Source organism: Lingula anatina, chromosome 9, assembly GCF_051362555.1.
Source record: "Lingula anatina isolate TDL-2025a chromosome 9, LinAna3.0, whole genome shotgun sequence".
NCBI lineage: Eukaryota > Metazoa > Brachiopoda > Lingulata > Lingulida > Lingulidae > Lingula > Lingula anatina.
In genome coordinates, this window is record NC_141775.1 from 12,543,078 (window position 1) to 12,568,275 (window position 25,198).

The 25,198-nt window shown below is 38.0% G+C and overlaps 1 protein-coding gene across 1 annotated transcript; it reads left to right on the forward strand.

Moving 5' to 3' along the window:
* Positions 1–1,208: 1,208 nt before the first annotated feature.
* On the forward strand, positions 1,209–24,281 carry LOC147759926 (uncharacterized). The gene is made up of 6 exons (XM_086996367.1): positions 1,209–1,288; positions 1,598–1,731; positions 15,779–15,959; positions 22,774–23,012; positions 23,625–23,804; positions 24,013–24,281. The coding sequence occupies exons 2-6, from the start codon at positions 1,623–1,625 to the stop codon at positions 24,276–24,278; spliced, it is 975 nt and encodes a 324-aa protein (XP_086852493.1). The 5' UTR covers positions 1,209–1,288; positions 1,598–1,622; the 3' UTR covers positions 24,279–24,281.
* Positions 24,282–25,198: the final 917 nt, after the last annotated feature.

A 25,198-nucleotide genomic window follows, 5' to 3' on the forward strand; every position in this document is an offset into this window, starting at 1 on the left:
GTTCCTTTCAAGAGCAACTCCACTCAACAAGACTGTCGCTATTTAGGCACCCGTATCAACACTATTTTTAGTTTAAGTCGTTTTAAATTTACTTCAAACTTCGCGTTTCGTAAGCTAACATTTTGCATACATGTTACATTGTACCTGAGTATACATCCCATAATGATACACAACAAGCATGACAAAGCATAAAAGCTGTGTACCCTGATGAGTTGAAACCGTAGTTACCGTTGGTAAAAAAAAATAGTCACAAGCACATTGCATCGTGTTGAGAACATCTAGAGGACAACTGACACAATCGTTGCAATATGCGTCCTTCACTTTATAGTATATAGTCCAGATGTACTCCCATCTCGCCGAAATAAAGCCTAGATGACGTTTTACAAAGTCTCAAATTGCTGCTATGTAGGCCTAATGTTTTTCAGTCTCGTAATCTCATTTTCAGTGTAGCGTTTCGACTTCACATATTTTACAGATATCCCACTTGAGAAATTATTTAATGGCATTTTACAGGGGAAGTAATAGAAAATTAACCATCTTACATTTCTCCTCGTGAGGAATTTATAGACTCACTCAGGCAGAGAAAGTTTGATTATAATTCCGGCGTCTTCAACGTCACGGTGCATTCACCCTTGGGCACGGCGCCCGACAAAGGGCAGTCTTCATGGGCGTCCGCAGAAAATTTTTCAGGGGGTCAAAGTCATACGGGGAGATAATGATTGGCTGGGTACCCGCAATAAAAATGCAGTTCCAAAATTCAGGGGGGGGAGGGTCAAGTGCTCCCATTGACCCCCCCTGGGGAACGCCCAGGGCAGTCTTCGTTGCCATCAAAATTTGTTGAAATAGAGGGCAAAGCGATGTGGGAACTGCCCGGTTATTTGTCTCAAATTTAAAAAAATGGGAATTTAGACAGTGACCTAAAAAGTCAGCGGACACAAATGTTGGAAGCAGTAAAATGAATGTTAAAATTCTGGTTGACGCACTCTCCGAGTACCTGCCCCTGCTATGGCCCCCAGCCAACCTTGCTGGAAATGCTAGAATGCAAGTCCAGCTGTAAATCGTTAGTTTGTCTGAATGCATTGGGAGGGGGATTTTGTTTTGATTACAATAACACTTCTTATGGTTCAGCGGTATTGTTACTTTTTAAAAATTAACCAAAATTTTAGCTTGGGATTTTATTGAAAGCGATCTTTCATACTGCCACCTATCGTCAATATAAGCTCAACACGGCGCAGACGATGGAAAATGCTTTTACCAAAATTATAGTTGCCAAATTTTTAGCAACAAGGTAGTAGATCTAAACCTGATATTAGTTTCAACACTGTTGATATTTTGTGGCAATTCATGCACATTTTGGGGGTCAATTCAAGCTGTAACATCTTTTTCTCACCAGTTTCGTAAAATGTCTAAAATAATAAGAGGGAAGCAAAACCAGTGGCTGACAGTAACACTCAGTGACAGGGAAACTGGCATCCGAGACACCATTGATGAATTAAAGTTTGCAGATTAATGTTTGCGAGTTGCTTTGACAGTACACATCACTTATTATTATATGTTATGGGTACCTTTAAGAGGTACAATATCTTTTCACTTTCAGTTCAAAATGATGCAGTGAAGCCAGCATGTTGACCATGTTTTGCCAAAGAATTAAGAAGAGAAATATCTTTTTAATGAGTTATATCAGTGGTCACATCATAGTCTTTCTAATTTGGCTCCTTGCTGTGCACATAGGTAGGAAAAACTTTTGTTGAATAAATCAATTAATTCAATGATATTACATACATTATATTTTTTGCCACAACAACATTTAATGCAAACAAATGTTTTCATAATTATAGATGTTTCAATGAAAATGAGTACACAAGTAGAAATGAATTTAGGTTGGATGAATACGGATTGGTTGATCCACTTCAATAATTATTGAATTATACCGTCATTACTTTCTAATGAATGGCCTTGCTGCCAGTAATTACACCGTGGGCATTCAGGGCACAGACCGTGATCACAAGAAACCGCCAATAGTTTTTTAGATTTTTAGAAAATAGATTCTTCATGTGAACGAACCCTTAGTGATTTGAACTATTAGAGCACTTTTATGGTTTGTAATATTATTTTCAAGTCTTTTCACAATCAATATCTGCTGTTTTTTTTTCTTTTTTGATAATACTGGGGGAGATGCCACTTACTACACACTTGAATTTAAGCACAGAACACATAAGCCATAACCTATAAGCATATATACTGAAGCATCTAAAATATTTTCATCATAAGAGTCTCTCAAATTATTTTTTTGTTTAATTTAAAAACTTGATATAGGCATTTTACATGATAGCATTTTCTATACCATGTAGCTGGCAAAAAATAATAGCTGGATCAATCCAATTCTGGGGAAGATTCTCCCTCAGTGCAATAACTTTGAATGGCTTAAATGTCTGACATGCCTCTTGCATTGAGCTGCTTGGGGGGGATTCACTTAACCCCAGCCACTCAAGGAGGCGTGCCAAACTATCAAGCTGAGTACAGTGAATGCATTTCAGCAAGAATCTACCAAAGAGTTGGATCAGTCCAGCTTGTATGGTGTACTCTTGAATGCCATCTGAGTAAAAAACAAGTTCTGGAATACCATGTCAATTTCAAAGCAGCCCAAATCTGTGGCAAGCATAAAGGCTAAATTAAGACTTTCAAAGATCATCTTATAGCAATAAAGCATATAGAAATACAGATTCTAGTAGTAGTAGTAGTAGTAGTAGTAGTAGTAGTAGTACCAGCTGCATTTCTACAGTTAAAGGACAATAATCATATAAAAATCCATTTCTTGAATTCTGAAGATCCAGCACTTAATCTATACACTACATTTATGTTTTAATCGATCCCTGTAATTGTACCACCAGCGTTAGCGCTGGCGGTACACATGGTTTCGGTCCCGTCCGGATCGTTCCGCCGGCTCCGCCGGCTCCGTTGGCTCCGCCGGCTCCGCCGGACGGCTACCGTTACCACTTCTCCTCCTAGGCGGTAAGGCCCCCCATACCCATCTCTTGGATTTAGGTCACCTATAATCTCAACTCGTTCCACGTAAAATTTGGGCTTTGTCGGTATTGGGGTCTGGGTGTGGCACTCATTGAAATGCACCCTTGTCCAAAAATGGCAAAATTAAATGCTAATTATCTACCCTACGGAAGGGGTTATGGGAAAAATTTCTACAGACGGCTTTCCAAAAGTCATATGTGTAGATTTCAAATATGCCCTTGGATTTGACCTTTGACCTTTACTTCAAGGTCAAATGGGCCAAAATTTTCAAAAAAATTAAATTTTTTACGAAAAAAAATTTTTTTGCCCTGTTATTCAGACACCACACAGACTAAACCAATAACATTATTGGAAAGTGTTACCCTTCAGGTCGTCCTTCATCTCCGTGAATTTGGAGTCAATCAGTGCATTTTCACCGGAGTAGCGGCCATAAGGTGGCGAAACTGAAAACTGTCTCTAATTCGGGAACCGTTAATGCTAGAGACCCATTCTTTTTTGCATTTTGTAGAGCATGTAAAGCCCAACACTGGAAGTGGTCTCCGTTTTTTTGTATTCCGTACGGTTTTCAAGTTATGCTGTATCAGAAAGTACATATTGGTGGTGAAAGCAAAATGTGCAGTACGGTAATGGATAATAAATTTTGAACTCTGGAAAAATAAAACATAAGGCTTGGCAAAGCAGACAAGTTGTGGTCAAAAATGACATTATTTCATCAAATTTGAACTTCTGGAACTTCAGAGCACCTCCCATTTCAAGAATTTTGACCAAAATGACCTTTTCTTTATTTTAATTAATTTTTGCTGTAGGAAATTTATGGCACATTAAGGTAATTCCAAAATTATAACATTTAGTCCCTTATATCTCCAAAACTGGCAGAGATAGGTCCATAGTTACTATTGAAGTTGAATAGGAAGTCATATGCTGGCAATCTTACTGTGACCTTGAAATTGACCTTTGACCTACTTTTCACCATGAACTGAACTTTGCAAATTTTGCTTCCCTTTTATCTCCAAAACTGGCAGAGATAGGTCCATAGTTACTATTGAAGTTGAATAGGAAGTCATATACTGGCAATCTAAATGTGACCTTGAAATTGACCTTTGACCTACTTTTCACCATGAATTGAACTTTGCAAATTTTGCTTCCCTTTTATCTCCAAAACTGGCAGAGATAGGTCCATAGTTACTATTGAAGTTGAATAGGAAGTCATATACTGGCAATCTAAATGTGACCTTGAAATTGACCTTTGACCTACTTTCCACCATAAATTGAACTTTGCAAATTTTGCTTCCCTTTTATCTCCAAAACTGGCAGAGATAGGTCCATAGTTACTATTGTATTGAATAGGAAGTCATATACGGGCAATCTTACTGTGACCTTCAAATTGACCTTTAACCTACTTTTCACCATGAATTGAACTTTGCAAATTTTGCTTCCCTTTTATCTCCAAAACTGGCAGAGATAGGTCCATAGTTACTATTTAAGTTGAATAGGAAGTCATATACTGGCAATCTAAATGTGACCTTAAAATTGACCTTTGACCTACTTTTCACCATGAACTGAACTTTGTAAATTTTGCTTCCTTTTTATCTCCAAATTTACGCTGTATCAAAAAGTACATATTGCTGGTGAAAGCAAAATGTGCAGTACGGTAATGGATAATTAATTTTGAACTCCAGAAAAACAAAACATAAGGCTTGGCAAAGCAGGCAACTTGTGGTCAAAAATGACATTGTTTCATCAAATTAGAACATCTGGAACTTCAGAGCACCTCCCATTTCAAGAATTTTGACCAAAATGACCTTTTCTTTATTTTGATTAATTTTTGCTGTAGGAAATTTATGGCACATTATGGTAACTCCAAAATTATAACATTTAGTCCCTTATATCTCCAAAACTGGCAGAGATAGGTCCATAGTTACTATTGAAGTTGAATAGGAAGTCATATACTGGCAATCTTACTGTGACCTTGAAATTGACCTTTGACCTACTTTTCACCATGAATTGAACTTTGCAAATTTTGCTTCCCTTTTTATCTCCAAAACTGGCAGAGATAGGTCCATAGTTACTATTGAACTTGAATATGAAGTCATATACTGACAATCTAAATGTGACCTTGAAATTGACCTTTGACCTACTTTTCACCATGAACTGAACTTTGCAAATTTTGCTTCCCTTTTATCTCCAAAACTGGCAGAGATAGGTCCATAATTGTACCACCAGCGTTAGCGCTGGCGGTACACATGGTTTCGGTCCCGTCCGGATCGTTCCGTCGGCTCCGCAGGACGGCTACCGTTACCGCTTCTCCTCCTAGACGGTAAGGGCCCCCGTACCCATCTCATGGATTTAGGTCACCTATAATCTCAACTCGTTCCACGTAAAATTTGGGCTTTGTCGGTATTGGGGTCTGGGTGTGGCACTCATTACAATGCACCCTTGTCTAAAAATGGCAAAATTAAATGCTAATTATCTACCCTACGGAAGGAGTTATGGGAAAAATTTCTATAGACGGCTTTCCAAAAGTCATATGTGTAGATTTCAAATATACCCTTGGATTTGACCTTTGACCTTTACTTCAAGGTCAAATGTGTCAAAATTTTCAAAAAAATGAAATTTTTTACGAAAAAAATTTTTTTTGCCCTGTTATTCAGACACTACACAGACTTAACCAATGATATTATTGGAAAGTGTTACCCTTCAGGTCATCTTTCATCTCCATGAATTTGGGGTCAATCGGTGCATTTTCACCGGAGTAGCGGCCATAAGATACCGAAACTGAAAACTGTCTCTAATTCGGGAACCATTAATGCTAGAGACCCATTCTTTTTTGCATTTTGTAGAGCATGTAAAGCCCAACACTGAAGGTGGTCTCGGTTTTTTTGTATTCCATACGGTTTTCGAGTTATGCTGTATCAAAAAGTACATATTGGTGGTAAAAGCAAAATGTGCAGTACGGTAATGGATAATAAATTTTGAACTCTGGAAAAATAAAACATAAGGCTTGGCAAAGCAGACAACTTGTGTTCAAAAATGACATTATTTCATCAAATTTGAACTTCTGAAACTTCAGAGCACCTCCTATTTCAAGAATTTTGACCAAAATGACATTTTCTTTATTTTAATTAATTTTTTCTGTACGAAATTTAAGGCACATTATGGTAACTCCAAAATTATAACATTTAGTCCCTTATATCTCCAAAACTGGCAGAGATAGGTCCATAGTTACTATTGAAGTTGAATAGGAAGTCATATACTGGCAATCTTACTGTGACCTTGAAATTGACCTTTGACCTACTTTTCACCATGAACTGAACTTTGCAAATTTTGCTTCCCTTTTATCTCCAAAACTGGCAGAGATAGGTCCATAGTTACTATTGAACTTGAATAGGAAGTCATATACTGGCAATCTAAATGTGATCTTGAAATTGACCTTTGACCTACTTTTCACCATAAACTGAACTTTGAAAATTTTGCTTCCCTTTTATCTCCAAAACTGGCTGAGATAGGTCCATAGTTAGTATTGAACTTGAATAGGAAGTCATATACTGGCAATCTCAATGTGACCTTGAAATTGACCTTTGACCTACTTTTCACCATGAATTGAACTTTGCAAATTTTGCTTTCCTTTTATCTCCAAAACTGGCAGAGATAGGTCCATAGTTACTATTGAATTTGAATAGGAAGTCATATACTGGCAATCTAAATGTGACCTTAAAATTGACCTTTGACCTACTTTTCACCATGAACTGAACTTTGCAAATTTTGCTTTCCTTTTATCTCCAAAACTGGCTGAGATCACCCTGAGCTTCAGAGATAACTTGACACTAACCTCTTCACTATAGCCTATCTTCATCGTGTCAAGTTACCTCTGACGAAAATAGTTTGACCTAGTTTATATAAGCCAATCGAATCCAAGTTTCAAAATTTTTCACCAAAGTTTGGTGAAAACGCTGATTGGTTGACCGTCAATCGGTAATCCTCGGCTGATTCCGCAAGCTCCATACTAACAACAAAGTTATTGTAGAGTGCGGAGACATCCGAGTAGTTCCGAGTGCAAAACCGTACACAAAGAAAGCATGGCGTCTCCTACGAGTGACTACGTAAAATAATGTGTTAAGTTATCTCTTCATTCTTTGCAAAATATGAGTATATCGGAATTGAAACAAGAGCAGTTTGAGGCCCTGCATCATTATCTACTGAGGGATGATGTATTTTGCATGCTGCCCACAGGTTACGGCAAGTCCCTGATATTCAGCCTTATCTTTGATTGGTCCGGATTTGAACAAAGCGCGCTTTGACTCGTTCGCGTTCATTGGCTAGATCGTTCAATGAGTCATTGAGTGCGGGCTTTAAATTTGATTGGCGGGCGGCGGGGGCAATGGAATGTGGTCAGAGGTAACTTGACACGATGAAGATAGGCTATAGTGAAGAGGATAGTGTCAAGTTATCTCTGAAGCTCAGGGTGGCTGAGATAGGTCTGTAGTTACTATTGAACTTGAATAGGAAGTCATATACTGGCAATCTAAATGTGACCTTGAAATTGACCTTTGACCTACTTTTCACCTTGAATTGAACTTTGCAAATTTTGCTTTCCTTTTATCTCCAAAACTGGCAGAGATAGGTCCGTAGTTACTATTGAACTTGAATAGGAAGTCATATACTGGCAATCTATATGTGACCTTAAAATTGACCTTTGACCTACTTTTCACCATGAACTGAACTTTGCAAATTTTGCTTTCCTTTTATCTCCAAAACTGGCTGAGATAGGTCCGTAGTTACTATTGAACTTGAATAGGAAGTCATATACTGGCAATCTAAATGTGACCTTAAAATTGACCTTTGACCTACTTTTCACCATGAACTGAACTTTGCAAATTTTGCTTTCCTTTTATCTCCAAAACTGGCAGAGATAGGTCCATAGTTACTATTGAACTTGAATAGGAAGTCATATACTGGCAATATAAATGTGACATTAAAATTGACCTTTGACCTACTTTTCACCATAAACTGAACTTTGCAAATTTTGCTTCCCTTTTATCTCCAAAACTGGCAGAGATAGGTCCATAGTTACTATTGAAGTTGAATAGGAAGTCATATACTGGCAATCTAAATGTGACCTTAAAATTGACCTTTGACCTACTTTTCACCATGAACTGAACTTTGCAAATTTTGCTTCCCTTTTATCTCCAAAACTGGCAGAGATAGGTCCGTAGTTACTATTGAACTTGAATAGGAAGTCATATACTGGCAATCTAAATGTAACCTTAAAATTGACCTTTGACCTACTTTTCATCATAAACTGAACTTTGCAAATTTTGCTTCCCTTTTATCTCCAAAACTGGCAGAGATAGGTCCATAGTTACTATTGAACTTGAATAGGAAGTCATATACTGGCAATCTAAATGTGACCTTAAAATTGACTTTTGACCTACTTTTCACCATGAACTGAACTTTGCAAATTTTTCTTCCCTTTTATCTCCAAAACTGGCAGAGATAGGTCCATAGTTACTATTGAACTTGAAGAGGAAGTCATATACTGGCAATCTAAATGTGACCTTAAAATTGACCTTTGACCTACTTTTCACCATGAACTGAACTTTGCAAATTTTGCTTTCCTTTTATCTCCAAAACTGGCAGAGATAGGTCCGTAGTTACTATTGAACTTGAATAGGAAGTCATATACTGGCAATCTAAATGTGACCTTAAAATTGACCTTTGACCTACTTTTCACCATAAACTGAACTTTGCAAATTTTGCTTCCCTTTTATCTCCAAAACTGGCAGAGATAGGTCCATAGTTACTATTGAACTTGAATAGGAAGTCCTATACTGGCAATTTAAGTGTGACCTTGAAATTGACCTTTGACCTACTTTTTATCATGAAGTGAACTCTGCTAATTTCTTTCTCTTTTAACTTCAAACTTGACAGAGATAGGTCCATAGTTACTCTTGAACTTGAATAGGAAGTCATATACTGGCAATGTACTGTGACCTTGAAATTGACCCTTGACCTATCTTACAAAGAACTTAAATTTGATTGTACCATATATATTTTTTGCAATAGTTTAAAAATTCTTGTTGATTGCATTTTTACAGCTTGTCAAGCACAAAACTGGTGGCTGTGTCCCTTATTTTGTGTATGTGGGGGTCTATACAAATGCGCTTGCTCCAGCTGGTGGTACAATATTCGGAGGCGGTATCGCCTCTCTGATCCTCTAGTTTAAAAATTATGAAAACAATCTATTAGTAGACAAAAAGCGTTTTAGTAAACCTCACCTCAATATGCATAAACAGATCTGGGTCACGTGGTACTGTGACGACAATCACGATAAAGGTCTATGAGACTCAACTGAGCTGCATGGTGCATACAGACGGAGAAGTTAAAGGAAAGTTGTGTTGAACGGAATTGAGGAATTTTCGTTATGCCTCGGTGTGTTGCCGTGGGATTCACCAAAATTGCAGCTCTCTTTGACAATCTTTCTTTGTCTGTGACGGTCTTCCGTGACTTACTAACTTCGGTGACAATAGTTACGATGCTCTAGATCATGGTCACCTCAGGTGGTTTACAATGTAGATCATATCAAGAGGTGGTAGTCTTTCAGATTAACTGTCATCAGTTGGCAAACTTACTGATTGCTGATGCATTTTAAATGCATTGTAGTTGACCAAAAGCTCGTTTACAACAAACCTGTTAATTATGCACCGCTGCACTTCCCAACCCAGGTAATAACAGGTATCAAAATCGTCTTGGTGGGCTTTCATATTTTTCAAAATATCTCTTTTATTTCATGGGGTGATTTTATTGGTATTTGTAAATGACATTTAATATCAATATTTAAACAATTGAGTTCAAACACCGCCGCGAACATTAATAAAAGTAATTGCTCTCAGGGTAACTTGAAGCATGCGTATGCCCAGGCATTACTTCCGTGGAAGAAAACGTGTTGAAGAACAAACAGAAAAAAAAGAGCGGTATATTAAAGAAAAAATAGGAACTTATGTACTAAAATGTTTCGTAAACCTAATTCGTTTATGCTTTGAAGATTTGTTTCTGAATGTTATTTCATCTGAAGTATAAAATAATTTAAAAGATTTATCATTTTATACCTTGAAATACATGTTCTGCGTCTGTACACAAAACTTTTTGCAAATTTGTATGCTTTGTCAAACCCAAAAACATGTAGCAGATCAAGGTAAAAGAGCATTGTTTGCTATAAGTAGCATGGGAAAAATCATTACTTGAATGTTTACTAAATGTGCAGTTTTACATACGTGAGTATAAAAAATATAAAAAATTCCAAGCACGCACAGCAAAATGTAGACTAAGGCAAAACATCAAGAACAGCGTAATCTCAGCAAATGTGCCCCAAATAGTAGCTTAATTTCCATTAATAATAAAATCATCATTTAAGTCAAAAAATTTCTGTCGATTTAATAAATGTTCTAATTTATCCAGAACGGTATATTTATTTAAGAGGAGGCTAACTGAAATATAGTTTTATTATTTGTTTATTTTGTATTTGAAAATTGCCCATGTCACCCTGTTAATTAGAAGGTCTAAGCTGGATCAAGTCCGTGCTTAAATTCCTATGAAGCTGTGCAGGAAAAATTCTTCCTTTGTTTCTCTAGCTCCTCAATAAACCCGGTGTTCAGATTTTATCTAGTACCCTGAAATAGTTTATTCTCTTTTACTGTACATTTACAGATTAAAGAGCATATATATATATATATACATCAACCTGAAGGCTTGACCCCCTTATTCACAATACTAATGAATTTGTACAAATTATTCAGTTTTTTCTTATTTTTCGTTGAAAATATTTCATACATTTTAATTACATTTGGTCTAATACATGCTTTTTTTGGAATATATAAGTTTCGACTTTCTGCAAAATAGGTACATCTAAAGACATAATGAAATTCATCCCCTATTTCATTTTTACACAAGTTGCATAATCTCAGGTCTGTGGGAGCTGCTCTTTGAAACTAAAGCACAGGTAGATTTTTACCTGAGATAAATATCGCCAGCCATTTAACCCTCTAATTAAGAGGTAAAGGAAGTTCCAGTTAGATGGATGATTAAGATGGGACTTGTAAAGGTAACGGGCATCGTTTACCTCAGTTTAAGAAAAGTATCCAAGACAGAGTGTCAGCGGTTTAATAAAATTAATTGAATTTCACAAATAACATGGCCCTCATATGCAATAATCCACAGTACCCTTTACTCATTCAAATGCAGTGTTTTATACAACTTGGGATAACCATAATTAAATGCTCGTTAAAGAATTGACTAGACGGGAATGGTTTTACACAGCTTCATGAGGATTTAGATCCCTCGGGTAAGAGATTTGAATGAGTATTAACTTTTATCAGAAGCCAGAGAAGTCATCTTACAGGTAGACAATGCAGCTCAGTTTGACAGCTAAGCACGCTCTGTTCTCCAGTGGCTCAATTGTCGTCATCGGACCACGTGACCACGTAGCTCATTAACTCCCAGGCCGAGCAAATAGGACGTTTTTCTTACAACCTTTTTATGTACAGACACAGATGTGTCTGTACATATTGCCATCACCTGCGTCTGTCGTCGCCGATGGCGATGCCGATGCCGATGCCGATGCCGATGCCGGCGCCGTGCACTTTCCTTGTAAACACGATAAGTGGATGGCAGTTTTACTTTTTGGCTTCATATTTACAGAGCTGATGAATATTCATAAAACGCAGGTCAAGTTCGAAAATCAGCATGATCGGGCCATTATTGTAGAAGTTATGCTGTTTTTTCACTTTTCAGCATATTTTTCACATTTCCTCAGATTCAATTCTTAGGCATGTTAACAGTCTCATTATTAAACTAATAAGATACGTAAAAGTTTTTGTTTGACATTTCCTGCATCTTTACAACATTGTTAGTTGATTTTGTAAAAATGATGGTAAACTTGTTATCGTGTATTGTGTAATAAAGTTTCAAAAATGGAAATAAACTCATATCATTACAGTTTGTCAGATTCAATCATTCACTATGTTCAGAATCTCAGAATGGAAGAAATTGGACATTTAACACTGCTCTATTGATATTTTTCCCATCTCATCAATTTTCTTAGTTGATCATATAAAAATGGCAGTAAACTGTTAATTTTGTTTTATGTTAAAAATTGTTAAAAATGGAAAAAAAAAACATTTCAGAACAGTGCTGTCTTGTTTACATTTTGGCATTTTCAAGTTGTGACTTTGAAGTTCCATGGGCCTGAAGACCTTTGCTAGTCACATTTTCTGAATATCCATGATACTAATTTTTTATTATTAAAAATTGATGGTCATTATGCTGTTAAACATTATGTAATATTGCATCAAAATTTGAAAAAAACCTATTTTGGGCACTGCTCCCATGATGACCATTTAAGAAAAACCATGTCACTTACTGTTCTCAAACAGTACAGTAAATATATATAGATGTGTCTGTACATATTGCCATCACCTGCGTCTGTCGTCCCTGTCATCGCCGTCTCCGGCGCCGTGCACTTTCATTGTAAACACGATAAGTGGAAGGCAGCTTTACTTTTTGGCTTTATATTTACAGAGCTGATGAATATTCATAAAATGCAGGTCAAGTTCGAAAATCAGCATGATCGGGTCATTATTGTGGAAGTTATGCTTAATTTTTCACTTTTCAGCATATATGCAACACTGTAAACACATTCCAAGGAAAACCGATTGGCCTGTTGTCATGAAACTCACAGGAGTAATCTATCTTACTACAACGCAGGTCAAGTTAGAAAATCGGCATGATCAGGCCACTATTTTAGTAGTTATGCTTTTTTTTTCACTTTTCAGCATATATGCAACACTGTAAACACAATATAAGAAAAACAGATAGGCCAATTGTCATTAAACTCACAGGAGTGGTCAATCCTTCTAAAACGCAGGTTGAGTTAAAAGATCAGCATAATCGGGCCATTATTTTAGAAGTTATGTTGTTTTTTCACATTTTCTCAGATTCAATTCTTAGGCATGTTAACAGTTTCATTATTTAATTAATAAGATATTAAAAGTGTTTGTTTGACATTTCCTGCATCTTTACAACATTGTTAGTTGATTTTGTAAAAATGATGGTTAATTTGTTATCGTGTATTGTGTAATAAAGTTTCAAAAATGGAAATAAACTCATATCATTGCAGTTTGTCAGATTCAATCATTCACTATGTTCAGAATCTCAGAATGGAGGAAATTGGACATTTAACACTGTTCTATTGATATTTTTCCCATCTCATCAATTTTTTTAGTTGATCATATAAAAATGGCAGTAAACTGTTAATTTTGTTTTATGTTAAAAATTGTTAAAAATGGAGAAAAAAAACCATTTCAGAACAGTGCTGTCTTGTTTACATTTTGGCATTTTCAAGTTGTGACTTTGAAGTTCCATGGGCCTGAAGACCTTTGCTAGTCACATTTTATTATTAAAAATTGATGGTCATTATGCTGTTAAACATTATGTAATATTGCATCAAAATTTGAAAAAAAACTATTTTGGGCACTGCTCCCATGATGACCATTTAAGAAAAACCATGTCACTTACTGTTCTCAAACTTACAGGAAAGAAACATGGGACTAAAATATAGCTTCAGTAGGCAATGCAATCTGCCAGTTAAACATTTTTTTTGTGAAATTTTAATTTTTCACATATTGGCATATTCAAGGTGTGACTTTGAAGCTCCACAGGCTTGAAGACCCATGCTTGTCACATTTTCTGAAAATCCATGATACGTATATTTTATTATTAAAAATTGATTGTCATTATGCTGGTAACCATTATGTAATATTACATCAGAATAGAAGAAAACACAATCTTGGGTGCTGCTGCCATGATGACCATTATGGGAAAACCATGTTACTTATGATTGCCAAACTTTCAAAAAAGAAATACAGGACTAAAATGCAGCCTGAGTTGGAAAAGCAGTCTAATTGACATCTTTTTCTGGAAGTTTTACATTTTCAAAGGGTGAACTTGAACTCCCATGGGCCTGAAGCCTTATGTTTGTTACACATTTTACTTACATTGGTATTACCTGTTGAGCATAATTAGAATTTGATGTTGAATTTGCAGTTTAACATAATGTACTTTTGCATCAGAATTGACAGTAGCCTATTTTGTTATTTCCTGCCTTTTTGTCTGTACATTTGACAGCTTTGCTGCCTTGTTCTTACATTTCAGGCACACTGTATGTGAGGGGCAATTATCCCCAGTCAATTCATATTTAAACAATTTAGAGAGTCCGTCAATATATAGCTTACTTTTCCCTTGGCCTTCTTCTGATTTACCGCATAACTTTAAATAGTGACGGGAATAAACCGATATGGGTTGACTGCAAAGTAAACACTCCTTCCCTATTACCTTCTTCGTCGGTGTAGTGGTTACTTCATGTCGTATTCAACAAACAACTGGAATTTTTGACGGGCTGCAGATAGGCTCTGCCATCCCGGTTGCCGACGTCATCTTCACTAGCACGTGGGTTTGTTTATATTGGCAGCACAAAATATCTCCATTATCTTTGATTGGTCTGGATTCGAACAAAGCGCTTTGACTTGTTCGCGTTCATTGGCAAAGAGTCATTGAGGGCAGGCTTAAAATTTGAGCAGTGCGGGCAATTGAATGTGGTCAGAGGTACAGGGATGCTAGTCTTCCGGTTTTTACCGGAATTCCGGTTTTTTGCGTCCAGTTATAAAATTTTCTGGTACTATATTTTGTTCCGGAATTCTCGTTTTTAACGTGGTCGCGGACTGGACGAACGATGCGTCAGAGGAACGTCGCATTTCAACCATTGCGACAGAGCTGCGTTTCAACACAATATCTAGTCACAACCGTAGCACGTGATTTATTTATGGCGCTTGATTGGTTGGAAATGTAGGCTTTAATGTCGGCACCCATGTGGAAAGTTTTGACACCGCGTGCACGGAATTTTGAACTAAACCAAACTAAATGGATTTCGCGGAGAGGGGAACAGACGATATTAGAAACATCGACATTACTGTCAAAAATAGATTTAGTTGGAGTTGGCTGGAGGAAAAGGACAATAATGACGATTTTTTTTCTACCTATGTTCGGAAGCGAAAGTCCCCCGGAGAAGCTTGGTGTGTATGGTGCAACGACGTGATCCGGTACGGAAGCAGTGGTAAAAAAGCTCTGAAAAACCATGCTAAAACAACTAAGCATGCCAAAGCACGTAGTTGTCTTTACACATTTTTGTTGCTTGGGCATTACCACGAAAGTCATTATCAATCTTTGAAAATGATAAATGAAAGGGATTAATATTTAGTGACTATCATTATCATGCTGGTGATTATCAAGCTTACGTGAGGGATCATTACTGTCTACTATGGGTGGTAGGTGTTTATGTACTGATGGCACTTCCATCTTGTCAATGTCAAGATTATCCTTGGAAACAACTGTTGAAAATTACCATGAAGTTGTGATGACATATATTGCAATATATTTATTAAATAAAATTTGAAATATAGTAATTGTTTCATAATCAATTTGTACCCCCCCCCCCCCCCCCCCCCCCCCCCCCCCGTCTTTGCCAAAAAAAAGTTCAGGTTTTCTTTCCGGACCCCACTAGCATTTCTGGAGGTAACGTGACACGATGAAGATAGGCTATAGTGAAGAGGTTAGTGTCAAGTTATCTCTGAAGCTCAGGGTGCAGTTGATGGACTCTCTGTAGACTTAGGATGATATCCCTGTTTATTATTTTTCACTTTAGATTGTGTATCCTCCTCTCCCTGCCCCAGTGGATGGATATATAATATCATAGGGAGATGTTATAATGTGTCCAGTAGGCAAGATTATCGACGTGATGCATGGATGAGTTGCATGGATATGGATGCACTCCTAGCCATGCCAAAGACTGAAGACTTACAGGCAGCACTGGAAGCTGTAGTAACGTACGTATGTTCATTAAATGAAGGGGACAGAACATAAGATTATTTTCTTAATAAGTGCTTATACCACTTCTTGTTGAACTATATAATGACAAGTGATGCCTTAAGTGATCTTACTTCTATTTTGTTTCTATACACTTACGCATCTCTTTTCTTCACTTTCATTTTCGTCGATCAAGAATGGCATGTGTGACCAGAGAGCGGCACAAAACTCAATGAATATTATGGCTGATAAGGTAGAAAGTAGACCAAATAATAAAAAATGCCGCATGGCCACAAAACCTTCCAATGGGAAGTCAAAAGTAAAGCATCACTTATTATAACACAGAATTGAAAATTGACCCTGAGTAACGTTATTGTGGGAAATGAAAATGGCGCATCCACGATTGCGGATAATGCCAGTGAAGCTTAGAATTCAGATCATATGGTCGATATGGCAGACGTTGCCCATGATGAAGATGCTAAATGATAATAATAAAAAGAATTTAGAGGAAGAATTTCTTCCCGAAAAAAGATCTATTTATTTTTTATTTTTTATATATACTATCTATTTTTAAAATTTGATGGAGTTAGTTTTTTTTTTTTTTTTGTAGTTTCTATGAATTTCACAAACGCCGATCAGTCTGTGGCCCATACCAGTAAACTCTCCCGATCTTGTCGGGGGTCTCCCTAATTTGGGGACATATCTATTGATCTCCCAATTCACACTAAAAATCTTTATATCACACTCTTCTCTATCACACTTGTATTTTCATTAGGAGGCTCAGTGATTTTATCCACAGAAATGCGCTGTAACATAATTGCTTTCTCAGTTTAGTTATGGGGGTATAGATAGCAGTAAACAATAAAAAGAAAATTGCCAATGACAAAGCTGCACCTGGTCGTTGTGTGAGAAACATCTTAAACGCTGTACAGGTATGTTGTTTTCGTGGAGACGAAGCTGGTTCCAAAAGAAACCTTAACAGTGGTAATTAAATAAAACCACAGCTGGGTAAGCATTCAGAGCCCGGTTTCATCAAGGCTGGATAGGCTATCCCATGGATAACACTATCCAAGGTATAAATTTCTTATCCTCTGTATAAATTTGTTTCACAAAGGCTGGATAAAAAGCATGATAGTAATCCAGTGGATAAAGAAATTATCCAGTTCCATATTTGGAAAAAGACATTCCCATAATGCAGTTGGTTGCTATAAACATTATAAAAGCCATATGACAATTGCTAACAAAAAAGTGATCTATACTATATTTGAAAAATAAATTACCCATAATAAACATTATAAGTTTATTTCAAGATAGTACCCTAATTTAAATAATGGGAATAATATCTACAGGATATTTTAGTGTCAGTGTCAAAAACAGACCACATTGCATTAGTTGTGCCTCATGCAATGTTTACAATTTGCAGTTGAAGGGCAATTCTATACCTGTGAAATCTCATAGGATTTACTCATAAAGGAAGGTTTGCCATTTTTGATGATTTGACAGCATGATAGGAGACTTAGCCCACCTATTTTGAGCAGACAAGTTTATCCTCTGGATAACACTATCCACTGTTGATGAAACACATTGTCCTCTGGATAGCTCTATCCAGAGTGTAGCAGCCATTTTTATCCATAGGATAGTGCTATTCAGCCTTGATAAAACCGGGCCCTGAACATTGCAATTAATGATAGATACAGTACAAGTCGCTGAGCCAAACATGAAATATTACGAGTGTATTGTCAAGCCGCAGGTTGAGTAATTTTCAGGTACAGCTCGGTGACGAGTGTTGTATCTACCATGGCCTCTGATCAGTTACTACAATGCACTCACAATATATTTCTGGAGCAGTTCAAAAGTAATTCCAAGCAAAAATTCTTTTGGGACATTAGAAAAAATTATTAAAAATGACTTAAGAATGTGTCAATTTGCCTAATGGCAAGGGCTTAAGTTTTGTGCTAGATCGGTCATATAACCGATTTGCTTACTACAACTCCTTGAGTTATGAAATAGATTAATTTAAAAAAATATCTTCAGCTGATACATGTGCAAATTCTGTCAAGGAGAGTGCGACCCAACATATCATTAGGAGTAAATGACACCTGTTTGGCTTTTGTCGTGAACTCAATACGTAACATGATCATATTGTGTATAAAGTAAATCCAAATTAACAAAGTTTTAATTTTTTCAATTTACATCATGTATTATTATCAATTTTGTTTTTACGTGCACATGTAGGGATGGAGGGTTGTAATGAACCTTAATTTTCATATACACATGACGGAAGTTCCACACATTTATAGGATTTTGTATGCTTAATTCAAGCGTGGGCTTGAAATAGGACATACAGTAACATTTCCGTCTAACTTAAAGGATAATGCAATCCAAAGATTCCACGCTTTGTGTCAAATTTACATAAGGTCGTGCAGAGAAAACACAAGTCCACATAATGACCAGTTAAATGATTTATTCGTTGATGCTCAGTAGCTACATATTCTTAGTGAAGTCTTGCTCGTAATTACTTTGCTTCGTAGTTTGCCGCTCCCAACCTCCTTTGCTGCTTCCTTCCATGTCTCCCTCTACATCTCTCTACATGTCTCCAGGTATCCCTTATATACTTATTTCTTATGTACATATATGGTCGATAATTGTATAAGTAATTTCTTTAACTCCGTGTCATACACAGAGACCGCCACATTACTCAAGAGCTATTAGACTACAAGACATTATGTCATCTGACGGCGGTGGCTAGACTGAAATGCCAGTTTAGAATGGAGAAGTAAGACGACTCCTTCCCTCCACTAGTCTGGGGGTTCACCTTGGGCAAGTGTTAGTACCCTCATGCCTCCCTACCCTGGGTTACAGGTCTAGACATCGGCAGCAGGATGTTTAGCGGTGCAAGCAGCAGATGAGCTCCCAAGCCAATGGCGTGAACTCCAGATGGCATGCGGAGGAGCCTCAACAGATGAGGCCAATGGATGGCATTGACTAGCAAGTTAGCTGTTACTGCGGGGCAACCTCTTCTCCAGCAAGGCATGTTGTGCTATTGCGTACCGCATTGTATTAGGTGATGAGGACCAGAGAGGCAGTCTGGTGAAGGTACAACACCAACTGGATTTTATTTCTGTGCGCGGCGTTCTGTTTTGAGTGTGGGAAAGTCCTGGGGCAAGGGAGTCTATGTAACGGCAACAGGCTCAAGTAGCTGGGAGCTGCTAGCAGAAGCTCTGCACTCAGGCGGCTCGCATCTGATGGTCGCAACTGAACTGACTCCTGAGTACCAGTACGTTGAGGCAGCAATGCGAGTGTCCAGGCAGCCCTTTTTAGGGATAGCACTGCCTGCCCTTGTAAGGGAAGCCCCTAGAAAAGGTGGGGTAAAGAAAGCATACTCAGGTCAGCGGGACTTCGCTTGATGCGGTAGAAACTCCAAATAAAAAAAGAAGAGGATAACTGTTGCAACATGGAATGTGCGTACCATGCTTGATAAAAATGATCGACTTGAACGAAGATCTGCCCTGATTGCAAGGGAACTGCAGCTGTCCTGCATTGACATTGCAGCCCTTCAAGAAACGCGTCTTGATGCACAGGGTTAACTCCAAGAAGCCGAATACACCTTCTTCTGGGTTGGGAAGACCACTGGACCCAGAGAAGCCGGAGTTGCTTTTGCGTTTCACAACACGATTGCCAAGAAGTTAACAACACTTCCTACTGGGATCTCACCCAGACTTATGTCCATGAGAATACCTATTGAGCGAGGACGTTATTTGTCTCTAGTGAATGTGTATGCACCCAAGATGACCTACACAGTTGATGAGAAGGAGGCCTTTTACCAAGAACTCACTGATGTAGTGCTTAAGGTCCCCAGAGAAGACAAGCTCCTTATACTAGGAGACTTCAACGCTAGAGTTGGGGCTGACTGGAAAATCTACTTGGGTGTCATTGGCAAATTTGGGAATGTGAAAAAGAACTCTAATGGGGAGCTTCTGCTAAATCTCTGTGGACAACTAGATCTCAGCATAACCAACACTTTTTTCTTCCAACCTGACAAAAACTATTTCACCTGGAAACACCCACGCTCAGGTCACTACCGGGGTATCATCTGCTTGCTTATGTCATCATGAGAAAGTCAGATATGGTCGACGTACTATGTACAAAAGCAAAACGCGGACCAGAATGTGCTACAGACCACTATCTTGTTAGCTGCCAACTTAGAATGAGAATCAATCTGCCACGGAGAAAAACTCCCACAAGTGCTAAACCTAGGAAACTGGACATAAATAAGCTGTCAGATGTGAAGAACCACCAAGAAGTGACCAGAGCCTTAGCTTCGTCATCTTCGTGCATTCCTCAATATCAAGTGGCAAGACCATATTCCTGGTGTTGAAGTACCACGACGTGCTCACACAGTCAGTGCTGAAGCCCTGATAACTGTGTCACATCACCGTTGAGCTGGACATGTCTGTCGGATGACAAATGACAGACTGCCAAAAGCTGTACTATACTCTGAACTATACCAAGGAAAAAGGAGCCATGGTGGACAGACTCTCTTCAAGGATGTTATAAAGCGCCATATGAAGAGAGCTGGCATCCCACAAGACACCTGGGAGGCAGAGGCTCTCCAGAGAGAACAATGGCATGCTCTACTTAAAAAGACCCTGTCAGCTGTTGAAGATCAGCGCCAGCAAGAATACCAACATGCACATGATCGTCGCCACTCACCAGCCAGACCATGCAACTTCCAATGCAACAGATGTCAGCGCTTCTGCAAATCCCATGCTGGATTTTCAATCTCATTTTGTTCAATATTTTCAAAATCCATCAAATATTCGTGGTCTGATTCACTGAGATCAAGTGAAGCTGGTAGGGGGGTCAAGTTGTCATGGTTGATAGTGGCTTCATAGGGAGATGGTGTTGTTTCCACATCAGTGTCCCCCCTGGGTAGAAACTCCAGAGGACCCTTTGGGGAGAGGCTGGGCAACAAAGGTGGCTGAGATCTGCCTCTAATGGTGCTTTCCCAGAGATTTAGATCGATCTAAAGATTAAAATTTAGATCGACCTAACTCCCTGGGGGTTCCCGCTCAATTGCAGTCAGCTGACGGGCACCATAGTTAATTACCCCCTTACAGCTTGTAGTAGGTGGGACAGACGATTAAGCTTGCCAAGCTGACAGTAATCTAGTGAGACTCCCCACAGGGATAGATCAATCTAAAAATCTATGGGAATGGGGTGTAAGTTCTTCATTTTTGTTTGCTCTGTCTCCTCAACAAGTAATTTGATATTCGGAAAATCATTTTCTACAAAGTCCATAAACTTGGCACCATTTGCCACAATAATTCCTTTGTTGGTGTAAAAGCTCAGCACAGTATATGTAATTTCAGTTCCATCTTCCTTTGTGGTCTGCATCTTTAGGTGAAAGCCTCCATCTGTTTTCTGGTATACTGGGTGTGAAGACAACTCTTTGTTTTCAAACTTTCTTTGGAAATAAATTTTGGCAGTATTTTCCCCACTGTGTCAGTCTTGTAGTATGGAATCATGCATTGCAAATAATGTCCTCTTCAAATTCAATATTTTCAGAATTGCATCTAACTTGTCTGCCAAAGTATATAGATTCAGGGTTTTTGGAGCATAAGTTTATGTACATGCAGTCTTCTTCTTGTTTCCTGGAGATTTTGGCATTTGCACTGGTGATGATGGTTAATCATAAACAAAGTCAGGGTTTTGCTTAGATTTCTCTGCACGTTTAGGACGGCTGTTAAATCACTTTTTTTGCCAATAATTTCTTTTGGAATATATAAGCTGCTTTTCTTAAGGTTAAATAGGAGTTCCTTTGCAGTTGAAGAGGTCTATTACTAGACTTTTTGATACACTGCAACCAGCTTAAAATAATTCTTCAAAGTATGAGGGCTGCCATCTTGTTTTTCCAGAACAAAGTGAGTGAAAGACACCAGTTTTAGTCACTTTTGTCACTATACAGCAAACTGCAGCTGATTGTTTTTACATGTGGATTCCTGATATGCTTATAGTTTTTTTTTTTAGTCATGAAAATATTTAATAAAGTTCTCTATATTGTTACCTTTTTGATGTATGTGTAGAGCTTTTCCACTGCTCAAATAGGTCAGCTTCACTTTCCTGATCTCCTGCATCATTATTAGCAGTTTTTTCTCCAGGCAAAGGTTGCATAGGTATTGATTTCTCCTTTGTAGTACAGGTTTTTTTTATGACTTTCCACCTAATGTCGTACTGAATGTTACTTTCTTTTAATTTCCAAGTATATTTAGATAGCTCAGTTTCTACAGTATTTTTTTTCTGCCCCTTAATGACTTGGTGTGGTTATATATATATTACATATATATTACACAATTAAAAACTTCTGGTTATTATGCTGTTAATCATAATGTGTTATTGCAAAATTGAGAAAAAACTGCAGTGCCACCACAAATTCTATAAAAGGAAAACCGTTGGTTAATTATTTTCTAACTCTAAAGAATGATTCTTAGGATTGCCATACAGCTCAGAATGTGTTCAGCACAGCTTGATAGATTATTTTTCTTGAACTATATGCAGTTTTTGTGAAAATTTTAATTTTGTCATTCTGGCCTTTTTTTATGTTTGAATTTGAACTCTTATGGGGGCTGAAGCCCTATTCTAGTTTCATATTCTTAATATCTCTGTTACCTTATGTATATAAAACCATTATTAAAATTGACAAAATTACCCTTTTTTTTGCTTTTATCTGGTAATTTGAAAGCTTTACTCGCTTCTTTAACCATCATAACAGTAAATGATAAAAATTAAGTCTTAAAAGAAAAAAAAGAACCATTTTCTCTTCTTCCACTCCAGGCCACCACCTCCCAGTCATGGACAACATCCTAGGTATTGGACAGGTCTGCGTGTGAGCTTTATTTCTGGTTTACCTTATTGGCAGGACTACACTGGAACTAAGTCACCAGTAACGTACAGCAACATGTGCCCTACTTGTGTTCACGCTGGTGACTGTTTCTATTTAGATAGCAGTGTCTCCTTCCAGTGGATAAGGGATGACTGTGAACAATATATCTTTTATATATGTGAAAAAACAGGTGGGGTTCAAATTGAAATTTGATTATTATTTGAAATATATTAAAATTGTCATCCATTTTTCTTCTACCATCAGTCTGTTTTGCATGTATTTGCCCTGATGTTTAGATTTTTTTCCTAGGGCTACATGTAAATATTATCATATTTTAGCTAAGGGGCTGTGTATTTTTGTAATCATTTTCACAAGTCTAGACATTTTGTAGACTCCTCGCCCCCCCCCCCCCCATCCCCCCGGCAACCACCACCACCACCACCACCGCATCAGAGAGTTACAAGGTGAAAAGTTAAAAAATGCTATAACCTTTGTCAACACACCCCTGGTGATGAAGATCATGATTTTAATTATTTTTTCCAAATGCTTATACAGAGGGAATTTCACCTCCCCCCCACCCCAACCCCCAGTGTAAGGTTGTAGACTTTTGAAAGTTGTGATTAAAATGGATGACCCCTTAGTATTCAAATATTTCTGACTTTTGAAAGAATTTACTTTATGGATATTACCACTCCTACTACAGTATCAGGTGTATTCAATAAAACTGGCTGTGTTGGCAGCAGATTGCTTTGTAATTATTTGTATATAGACATCTATTCTATTGCTGTTTATGTGATTTTAGCTCCAACAGGTTGTGAATTTCCCAGCACTCCTCCAAATACTCTGGAATCACTGGGCTGGAACGTGGTAGGAGACGTAATAAATTACACCTGCCAAACAGGTTACACACTGATATCTGGGGACCTGACAAGGACCTGTCTAACTGATGGAAATTGGAGCGGCTCACCCCCTATCTGCGACTGTAAGAATATGATGGAAAACTCCTCCTTTTTTCATAGCACTTTATGTCTGCCAATATAATGTTACATGTGCAAGATTCATTATTTTGAAATAATATCCATAGTTCAAACATCTGAGAACCATCATATTGAAGGTATGAGTAGTGAAGAATAGTTTTTGGAAATTTGATTGATCACTTTTGACCAAGTATTATACATTTCTCCATCCAGTTGGAGGAAGCTGGCTGGCCTGGGGAGCCTGGAGCAGCTGCTCATTGACCTGTGGTACAGGAACCTCCTTTAGAAATCGTACTTGTCATGATCCAAATCTACCCAGTGAACTGGCGCTATGTGCAGGTGGAGCCACCAACTCTACCCAGACACTGTCCTGCTTTGAACAACACTGTCCAGGTAATTGTATTCCACCCAGACACTGTCCTGCTTTGAACAACACTGTCCAGGTAATTATATTCCACCCAGACACTGTCCTGCTTTGAACAATACTGTCCAGGTAATTATATTCCACCCAGACACTGTCCTGCTTTGAACAACACTGTCCAGGTAATTATATTCCACCCAGACACTGTCCTGCTTTGAACAATACTGTCCAGGTAATTATATTCCATCCAGACACTGTCCTGCTTTGAACAATACTGTCCAGGTAATTATATTCCACCCAGACACTGTCCTGCTTTGAACAATACTGTCCAGGTAATTATATTCCACCCAGACGCTGTTCTGCTTTGACCAATACTGTCCAGGGCCCGGTTTCATCAAGGCTGGATAGGCTATCCACGAAGCTGAGGAAAATGTCTCACGTGTTTGATATTTTTGGCCTCTTGAGGCAAATGGCTCAGCGTGTGTGGGGTGCAAGCGCCGATTGCTCAAATCATACCAACAATGTGCATGTGCCGGTAGCCGGAAACAAACAAAAATGGCAGCCCCCAGCGAAGTCAACAAAAATGTACACAGTTATAGTTAGTCTGATTGATTAACGTGGTCACCATTTTCCATTACTATCAGAAAAAACATCAATATGTAATGTTTCCTTAATCACATGATCCCACAGTTCACAGTGCGTCTGATAGGGGCAGGCTGGGAGGCACCTCTGCTGAGCAAAGAGCGCAGTGTTTGCGGGGAGCCGAGGAGCGCGAGCGTCTGGCGCAGCGCAAGTGCTCACCGTGTGCGGGGTGCTTAAAAAAAGAGTAGCAGAGACAATTTGTTTAAATTATTTGTAAGGCCAAGAAAGGAGATTTCAGTTTGATCAACAGAGGGTGCCCCCCCCCAAACCAAAAAAAAAAAAAGTAAATAAATAAAATAATGATAATAATAATAATGTATAATTTCAATAAATTGATTAATGGAAAATAGTAAAGAAAACACTGATGATTAGGACTTTTGATATCAATTGTGCATT